At 39.2% G+C, this 10,336-nt stretch overlaps 1 protein-coding gene across 1 annotated transcript; it reads right to left on the bottom strand.

Annotated features, from left to right (window-relative positions):
- Nucleotides 1-347: 347 nt before the first annotated feature.
- On the bottom strand, nt 348-8,656 carry LOC121389214 (suppressor of tumorigenicity 14 protein homolog). Its single transcript, XM_041520817.1, has 5 exons — nt 8,308-8,656; nt 7,150-7,266; nt 5,870-6,025; nt 3,686-3,859; nt 348-502 (listed from the first exon to the last, which is right to left on the bottom strand). Exons 1-5 carry the CDS (start codon nt 8,654-8,656, stop codon nt 348-350), a joined length of 951 nt encoding a protein of 316 aa, XP_041376751.1.
- Nucleotides 8,657-10,336: the final 1,680 nt, after the last annotated feature.

Here is a 10,336-nt window from a genome sequence, read left to right on the forward strand (position 1 = left end):
ACACATTTAAAAGTGTCCATCGCTCATATGTAGTACACGTTTTATCAGCATGTCTTGAGCCCCACGCCAGTTCCCGTCTTCTCCACAAAATCATATATCCACCATTGAAAGCCTTAGCTGGGTTGGTTTTACTTTAAAGGCACTCGTTAAAGGTACTTGTTACAAAGAAAGGAATAAAGGAAACGTTTTATTAACGTCGCACTCAGCACATTTTATTTACGGTTACAAAGCAGTGTAGAATATTTTCGGCTATTATGTAGCATTTTTTCTTTTTTACATTACACACTATTCACAATTTTAAAATGAGTAGCAATGCAGCATGTTTGTGATGGTTCTGGCGTTTGTAGTCATACTGTGGTTTGTCTGATCCCAAAGGCGTCAAAGTCATTTTCACCGTTGTTTAGACCGATCAACTCATGTGGTTCGGCATTCCTCAGTTCAGTCCGGACTGATGGCACGTTTCGGATTTCTGGTCTCATTTCTTTTAATCGTCGACGTTTTTCTGAAACAGGAACATCAGCCATTAAACAGGAAAAAACACTAAACAAACAAACACTCCCTCAAAAACGCACACACAAAAACAAACAAACAAACAAACAAAACCCCCAAAACAAACAGCAACAACAACAACAAAACAACAACAAACACAGAAACACGTCTTTCAAATTTAACTAAAATAAATATGGCACTTTAAACCAAAACTTCATAGAATTTCATACTTTCATCTGTGCTACAATTGTTTTAATGCAATACATGTCTGTTTTACGCAGGGATGGATGAAAAAAAAAATTGTTCGTCAGTTATACAGAGTCGGTGGATCCGCGGGGCCTGTAGCACAAATAACAGCGGGAGAACTGGCTTGAACGAGAAATAGCCCAATAAGTCCACCGACGGGGACCGATCCCAGACCGACCGCGCATCAAACGAAAGCTTTACCACTGGGCTACGACCCGACCTGCATATCAGGGCTATTGTTAGTTTGTAATTAGAATATATTTACCTGTACTTCATTATAAACACTTAATTCTGTGAAGGGCGAGACGTAGCCCAGTGCTCGGTTTGGGATCGATCCCCGTCAGTGGGCCCATTGGGCTATTTCTCGCTCCAGCCAGTGCACCACGACTGGTACATCAAAGGCCGTGGTATATGCTATCCTGTCTATGGGATGGTGCATATAAAATATCTTTTGCCGTCAATCGAAAAGAGTAGCCCATGAAGTGGCGACAGCGGGTTTCCTCCTTCAATATCTGTGTGGTCCTTAACCATATGTCTGACGCCATATAACCGTAAATAAAATGTGTTGAGTGCGTCGTTAAATAAAACATTAAATTAATTCTGTGAAACAGTAAACGGTATATTAACATGTAATTAATATGAGTTTGACCGGCCTCGGTGGCGTCGTGGTAGGCCATCGGTCTACAGGCTGGTAGGTACTGGGTTAGGATCCCAGTCAAGGCATGGGATTTGTAATCCAGATACCGACTCCAAACCCCGAGTGAGTGCTCCGCAAGGCTCACTTGGGTAGGTGTAAACCACTTGCACCGACCAGTGATCCATAACTGGTTCAACAAAGGCCATGGTTTGTGCTATCCTGCCTGTGGGAAGCGCAAATAAAAGATCCCTTGCTGCTAATGGCGACAGCGGGTTTCCTCTCAAAATCTGTGTGGTCCTTAACCATATGTCTGACGCCATATAACCGTAAATAAAATGTGTTGAGTGCGTCGTTAAATAAAACATTTCTTTCTTTAATATGAGTTTGAGTTTACTATCCCTTTAAAAAACACAATTTAATGTTACAGCTGAAAATTATGTTCGCATTTCTTTTGGTGTCCCATATATAAACTCCATATATAAACGGGCATGCAAATAAAAGCAATGACCGGCCTCGGTGGTGTTGTGGTTAAGCCATCGGACATAAGGCTGGGAGGTACAGGGTTCGCAGCCCGGTACCGGCTTCCATCCAGAGCGAATTTTAACAACTCAGTGGGTAGATGTAAGACCACTATACCCTCTTCTCTCTCACTAACAACTAACAACTAACTCACTGTCCTGGGCAGACAACTTAGATAGCTGGGGTGTGTGCCCAGGACAACGTGCTTGAACCTTCATTGGATATAAGCACGAAAATAAGTTCAAATGAATGAATAAAAGCAATAAAAGGAATGTGTCCGACGAAACTCCAGGACATTATTTCAAAAGACTACCCTGAGTTTGTAGTCACTGTAAGATGTGGGGTTTTTTTGCTTTCAGTAATTTCGTACACAACACTCTTGTGGGTGTGTTTTTTTGGCAACAAAATTTGAAATAATTGTACAGGAAGTGGAATCTATTGGGGAGGAAATGACCCGGTGTAAGAAGAATGCAAGTTCTAGGAACAGTGGTCCCATCGGACCTCCATACCTAAGGATCATTAGTCCTACCCGGACTTGCATTTCGGATTTAATGTTGCTATTTTAGTTTCTATATAGTATACCTAGAACTTGTATTCCTACCGGCAAGGTCTTGAAAATCTAGCAGTCAGACGTGCATTCCCAAGGAATATAAGTCTTAGGACTGCCATACCTAGACATGCTAGACCTAGGACTTGCAATCTGGTGGACCTGCATTCCGTTTACACCGGGTAATGCTCTGGTAATAATTGTTTAATATTATTGAAACATTTTGATTAGAGTACCTAGTTTACGTTTTTTTTTCAATGATGCATCATTCTTAAATACTTATTCGTTCTTATAGTTATGAACAAACAAAAGTTTGTTTGTTTAACAAGACCACTGGAGCACATTTATTAATTAATCATCGGATATGTGATGCCAAACATTTGGTAATTCTGACACGTAGTCATCAGAGGAAATCCGTACATTTTTTCCATTAATAGCAAGAGATCTTTTATATGCACTTTTCCACAGAGAGAAGAGCACATACCATGGCCTTTGACCAGTTGTGGTACCGTTGTTGGAACGAGAAAGAAACCAATCAGTTGAATGGATCCACCGCAGTCGAGGTCTCAACCGACTGAGCTAAATCCCGCCCCAGTTATCAGCAAATACAGTTTTTGCCATATGCCATATGATATGGACTCTATGATGGCGCGTCGTGACTGACCTATTCATTGCAAAGAAAGAAAGAAAGAAATGTTTTATTTAACGACGCACTCAACACATTTTATTTACGGTTATATGGTGTCAGACATATGGTTAAGGACCACACAGATTTTGAGAGGAAACCCGCTGTCGCCACTTCATGGGCTACTCTTTCCGATTAGCAGCAAGGGATCTTTTATTTGAGTTTTCCACAGGCAGGATAGCACAAACCATGGCCTTTGTTGAACCAGTTATGGATCACTGGTCGGTGCAAGTGGTTTTACACCTACCCATTGAGCCTTGCGGGGCACTCACTCAGGGTTTGGAGTCAGTATCTGGATTAAAAACCCCATGCCTCGACTGGGATCCGAACCCAGTACCTACCAGCCTGTAGACTAATGGCCGAACCACTACGCCACCATTGCATGCAGAACCTTGCAGTAAACATAGCCACAGGACTAGGACTTGTAAACTGCACCAAGGCTGCCGATGTTGTATGTTGATAGTGAAGCCACACGGGTTTGCTAAAGCTGGAATACTGTCGGCGAGGGTTTTTTTGTGTTAGTAAAATATGTTAAATATGGGCTAGTAACGATCGTGCTTACCGCGTTTTTTAAAACATTTTTTTACACGTTCATCTTCGCCTTGGAAACATTCCTTTCTATTATTACACAAAATGGTGTTCCACATAAGTACACTTGTCTTTGGCCCGAACTTCAGGTCTTTCGGCACACATCGGAAAACGGAATTCAGTCTTCCCTTCAGTCGAAAGCATATATCTGAAATTACAAATATGTTCTTGCTGAAACCATACTACATTTGGTTTTTCAAATCAGAGTACTGATCTCAAGCTGTAAATATAGCGAATAATGATTCTGTTCATGTGAATTTGACATAAATCAGATGAGTGAGTCTCCCCCTCTCCCTCCACAAAGTTAAAGTTGTATGTGTAATGGTAGAAGTAGTGATCTCTCCCATAAATGATAGCCCCATGCGATCAGCCTGTACATGTATTTAAAAATTCTCCAGAAATTATGTTTCAAGTGTTGTATCAGATCTGTTTATACTATTACATAACTGTCACGAATACTTCTGCCGACGATGTCTATGTGCACTTGCTTGTCCCACGGCACTAACTAACAATTTTTGTTTTGTTTTGAGAGCAGAGGAACAAAGTATATAGCAAGTATCTCTTAAAGGGACATACCATAGTTTTTAAACACTGAGGCATATTATTTTTTTACTATTAGAGCCATTTTTGATAACTGAAATCAGACATTATTTAGATTTTATTGTTTAGATTATCCATTTCCGTACATTCGAAGTGTTTTTGGTCATCCTGGCGTTTTTAATGTCACAAAATGCATTTCTCATATTTTTTAAAAACGCACGTGTGTCAATCTGATTTAAATTAGCTCTACCGGTATACTATAAGATCTAACAGCATTGCGTGGACTCCCATGTTCAGGTGACATTTCATCTATAAATAACAATTTAAATATCGACCAATTATACTTCGACTTTTATAGCGTTATTCGGGAGCATACAAATTCTAAAAATATCGGGCGAGACTATTTATGCAATAGGCGAACTTGTTGGTCTATTTCAACATTACAAAACAGGGGGAAAAGTGCAGTAATAAACTCTGAATTGTATACTAGTATAAACAGATTTTATGGCTATACCATCACGGTGGGTTTTTTCTTTTTTCGTCTTGAAACGAATTGTATGTACAATTTTATATTGAAATTAGTTTCCGGCATACTTCGTAATTCGCCTGAATCATTTCGTATACCCTCGGCATAATCCCGAATGTTTTCAAATTCTTTTCAAATCACTGGCATGATTTTGCAAGTAAGGTTTTGATTGGTTGAATGAAAGGTCAACTGAACATGAGCTCCAACGAGTAATTAACCAGTGGAGCTAATTTTAATTAGACAGCACGTGAATCTGAGAAGTAACAGTTATGGAGTCGAGTTTTAGTTTATTTTTAGAGGATATTTTACCACTTCAAAGTCACAGACTCATGTTTCACTCAGTTGTAACTATATACAAATGTGTTACAGGTTTGTAGATTAACAAAATTTGGTGTTAATTTTCATGGGTTGAAACTAGGGTCTGTCCCCTTAAAATAACACAAGATTTTCTCAAAAGACTATAATAAGTCTACAGCAATGTGATGACGGCTCAGGAGGATCTGAATAATGCAAAATCTGAAACTCACAGCATCACTGTTAACAACATAGAAACCCACTCCCAGACCTAGGGAGTACTTGAATACTCGGGCACGGGTCGAGTCCAGCAAGACTCGAATCCGTTCACAGGACTCGAACACTCGTGCAAGGAATAGGATAAGATAACATTTTAACGTACCTATATCCAATTAAGGTTCAAGCACCGTGCAAGTAAGAGCATTCTCGTTTAATCATAATTCATACGTAATTTTGCCATATGCTTGCAGACGGTCAGAGGGCTATGAGAACGTCTGCAATGCAATACAATGGCATGATTTGGCATCCATGTTCAGCGCTGGAATTAAGATGTATAATACTATGTTACTTTATTCCTCAGTCTCATTATCATCTAGTGTGAGTATCGGGTACTAGGGTCCGGGTCGGGTTTGACCCTCGAGTACTCGAGTCCAATATTTTGGACTCTTGGAGGCCCTACCCAGACCACTCTCCTCACTAAATCTATGAGAGTTTACCGCTCTCAGTGGCGTTTTCAAACCTAAAACCCATTTCCACCAATAGTAATAAGGAGTCGACTAACAGTTAATAGTGTATAACCTTTGCGTTCGTCCGTTCCATCTGGACAGTGACTGTACCCATCACAAAGGTACCACAACTTGACGCCCCAGTTCGCGTGGTACCTCTGTAGCTGTGGGTTGATACACGTCCCGTCTTTGCATCTGAAACACGGTGTTGTGTCTTCAAGACTAGACGCTGAAAAAAACAAGAGTTAATGTTTGTTTGTTTTTTGTTTACACCTCTTTTTAAAACCTTGTAAATATAAGCAGCTGTACCACAAATAGTGTAATAAAGCCAAAAACCGGCCTCGTCGCTGGTGTCGTGGTTAAGCCATCGAGCATAAGGCTGGAAGGTACAGGGTTCGCAGCCCGGTACTGGCTCCCACCCAGAGCGAGTTGTAACGACTCAATGGGTAGGTGTAAGACCACTACACCCTCTTCTCTCTCACAAACCACTAACTACTAACCATCAGGCCTGAACAGACAGCCCAGATAGCTGAGGTATGTGCCCACGACAGCGTGCTTGAACCTTAATTGGATATAAGCACGAAAATACGTTGAAATGAAATAATACGTGTTTTCCTAGTTAGTTTTTTGTTTTGTTTACATATACGTTGTACAATATAAAGTGTTGTAATATATCTGGAAGCTGAATAGCCAACTGCCCCCTAATGCTGGACCAAAACATCAAATACTTTTTTACCACATATTTCCATCATTCTACCCTCAGAATTAGTTGTAATCCATGTGAAAATGTGGAGCGATTCGTTTGCATGCCTATATAGCTGTTTGGAAGTAATGCGATCATGAATAAATGTTGTTATCCAGATTCAGACATTTTTCGTTTCATTCAGACAAAAGGCAGCCTGCCCCCCCCCCCCCCCCCCCCCCCCCCCCTCCCCCACACACACAAATGGAAGCCTGTACGCCTATGTTGTTTGACACACGTGTGTCATGGTCGCTTTTTACAGAAAACACCACACCAAACACCGCAAATCGGGGTTTAATATTGTTAGTTTGTAAATAAAGTATCGTAACTCGAAACAAATATTCCACTATTAGCAAAAGTTTTTAATATTATGATAACAATATCTGCACATTAAAAAATCACTTTAGATCCATTGGATCCATATGCAAAGAACAGACCAGAACAGAACAGAACAAAACAGAATAAAACACACACACACACACACACACACACACACACACACACACAAAACCCGAACAAGCAAACAGTAAAACAAACCCAAACAAACAAACAAAACGAAAAAAAACAGAAAACCCCCACAAAACAAACAAATAAAACAACCCAAAACATACCTTTGGTTTGACAATATTCATCTCTCGCATTTCTGCAATCAATTTTACCGTCACAAACACGGCTCCTTGAAACACATTGCACAGGAGAACACCGGAAGTGTGAAGAATTGCATTTAACTAGATAAAAGAAAATTATGTTTCATCATTTAAAAAAAACAAAAACAACAACAACCCCCAAAACAACAACAACAAAACAGACCCCGCTCATTCGTAAAATTGGTGTATTCACAATTAGAGAACATTCGAATGTGTTCGTTTATTTTCGGTATAACGGTAAACTTCTTTACCCATTTCTCGAATAGATGCCTTGAACGTATGACACGTTAAACATCTTTCACAACTAATTTCTTTGATATCCATCTTTACTGGTGCGTATACATTAAACACATTTTACCTTTTTGAAGGCTACTTAAAAAGTAAAATTATATATTTGACTTTTTCGAAGCTAAAACCCTACTTAAAAAAATTAAATTGTTTATTTTACCTTTTCGAAGGCTAAGTTCTTCCCTTTAAGAAGATTGATCATACAATTTTATTTTTAATGTTCTATATTTATTAGTTCACTACCGGTCCAAGCGGGGGAGGGGTGGGGGACTATAGGTTTCATATCCGTCCTTTTGTCTGTCCGTCTGTCAGTCTGTCTGTTTTTTATGTCTGTCTGTCTGTCTATCTGTTTGTCCGTCCCTCCGCCTGTCCAACATATAGTTTTTGGGTGTTTTGTTTTTTAGAATGCCTTGAAATATTGAGATGAAATTTTGTGTATAGCTTTATCGTGTACTGTCATAAATATAGTTTGACTTCCATGGCAATACACGCATTTTTGATGAAGTTACGGCCCTTGAAGTTAAGAGATACGAAAAAGTGTTAGGCCAGGTAAGGGACATGTATTGCTTTAGCAGTTCTCTCTCTCTCTCTCTCTCTCTCTCTCTCTCTCTCTCTCTCTCTCTCTCTCTCTCTCTCTCTCTCTCTCTCTCTCTCTCTCTCTCTCTCCCTCAGAATGCTTGTTTTATCTGTAAACACGTATCAAAGAAAGAAATGTTTTATTTAACGACGCACTCAACACATTTTATTTACGGTTATATGGCGTCAGAGTAAACACGTATCAATGCTAAATATATTGAATATCCTCAGATTTTTAAAAATTATTATTGCACTTACCAGGTTCTTGTGCTTTCACTTTCAGTTTTAACAGAGTTGGGGTGACTGACATTCTGAACACCACCCACAAATAGTTGTCCCTGGAAACCACCTCCTCCTCCAGAGTTCTCTCGCAATATTTGTATGACGTCATCGTGTCTTTGTCTATCGTCTGCTCGTCGTTCCCCACGTGCACGTAGTCCCTTGAACAGTTCACCGATGACCTGTTGTGTGGAACATAGAATATCTGGAGCGTCAGTAGATGACCCGGATCTGACGTCACTTCCAGGATGCAGTATTTAACCTGCCTTGTTTGTGACGTCATATTTGTTAGCGTGAGTGTGATTGGTTCTCTGTCGTTGGCTGCCATGTTGCGGTAGCATCGTTTGGTATCTAGAGTTGATAGAACTATATGTTATTTTTTGTATTGACAATTTAGCATATCATGTCCAGAACATGAATGAACTATTATTATATAACATTTAGTGAAATATCTTAAAATATCAGTGAAATTAAAGTAGTATCAGTCACTGATAGAAAGTGTTATCTTCACTGTAAGAAAGCCGGAACTATTTTGCTGCTGGCATTTTAAAAATAAAGGTAAATTGCCAAAAGTTATATTATAAATAGAAAATTTCATGTGGGTTTTTTTTTTTATCAAATATGATTTATATCTCATCTCGTGAACTTTGCAATCATATCACACTCGTCGCGCAAGCGCGACTCGTGAGATATGATTGCAAACTTTACGAGATGAGATATAAATCATATTGGACCAAAAAAAAACAACGAAATATCCGCTATCTCTATTTATTTAAAGCTGCAGTGTCTGGAATATTTTTATTATTTGAGCATTTAAAATAGATTATCCAGTTCTGCTTGGTACATAAAAGGCTCACCACATCGCTATAGTTTCGCACAGACAGGATATCACATACCATGGCCTTTTATATACCAGTCATGGCGCACTGGAAGGAACAATCCCGCCGATGGGGATCGATCCTAGACCGATCGCGCATTAAAAAAAAAAAAAAACGTTTTTAGGTCTAAGTAATGAATAGAAATAACATATAGTCTTCATAAATGTTACGTATATCGAACATACCACCCTCATCCTCTACTCCTAGAGCGTTACGTAATTATTAACACCCCCTTACATGTAACGCGTATGCCAACCGCTGGTCCCTGTCAAAATTTCAATGCAAATCCCCGACCGACCCCTGGGGACGACCCCTCAATCAAGACAGTTAAATTTGTTCAAAATCACGTGAGAAACTCAGCGCCTGCGCAAATCGCGTAAATTCCCTGTTCTACTGGCATCCCGCTAATTGAAGAAAAACAAGCTGGCCATTGGGTTTGCGGTTGACCTAGATAATGTAGATAAGCCAGCATTGCGAAACTATAGCGATGTGGTGAGCCTTTTATGTACCAAGCAGAACTGGATAATCTATTTTAAATGCTCAAATAATAAAAATATTCCAGACACTACAGACACTGCAGCTTTAAATAAATAGAGATAGCGGATATTTCATTGTTGTTTTTTTGGTCCAATATGATTTATATCTCATACTCCGTCTGTAGGAGGACTGACACTTCATAGCGCGCTCTTGTACAGGCCTAGAAATTGTTACGTCCATAAAAATAAAAAAAACGTCTCAATGCGCGCACAGAGGTACATACAATAATGATAGTATTAATATTGCAAGGAACTGTATTTCACATCAATATTGTTCAAACCATTTCGAGGGCGAAGTACCTTTATTATAGTTTTGATTTTGATTTGTAATGGGTTGAAATGTAAAAAAAAATCTTGAAACTTAACAAGTACTCATGATTCACGATTTTGATAAGCAAGTACTGTTTTAAAAATAATAACAATGACAGTGATAACTACCTGTAACTAACGAGAAGAACGCGACACAGCACACCACGTACCATGAGAGATAGTCTGAAAATAGAATACTGTTGAATTAAATATTTTACATAAGTACAAGTGAAAATGCATGCATGTGTGTGTATGTATGTATGTATGTATGTATATATGTATGTA

This window comes from Gigantopelta aegis, chromosome 14, assembly GCF_016097555.1.
Source record: "Gigantopelta aegis isolate Gae_Host chromosome 14, Gae_host_genome, whole genome shotgun sequence".
In the NCBI taxonomy this organism is placed as follows: domain Eukaryota; kingdom Metazoa; phylum Mollusca; class Gastropoda; order Neomphalida; family Peltospiridae; genus Gigantopelta; species Gigantopelta aegis.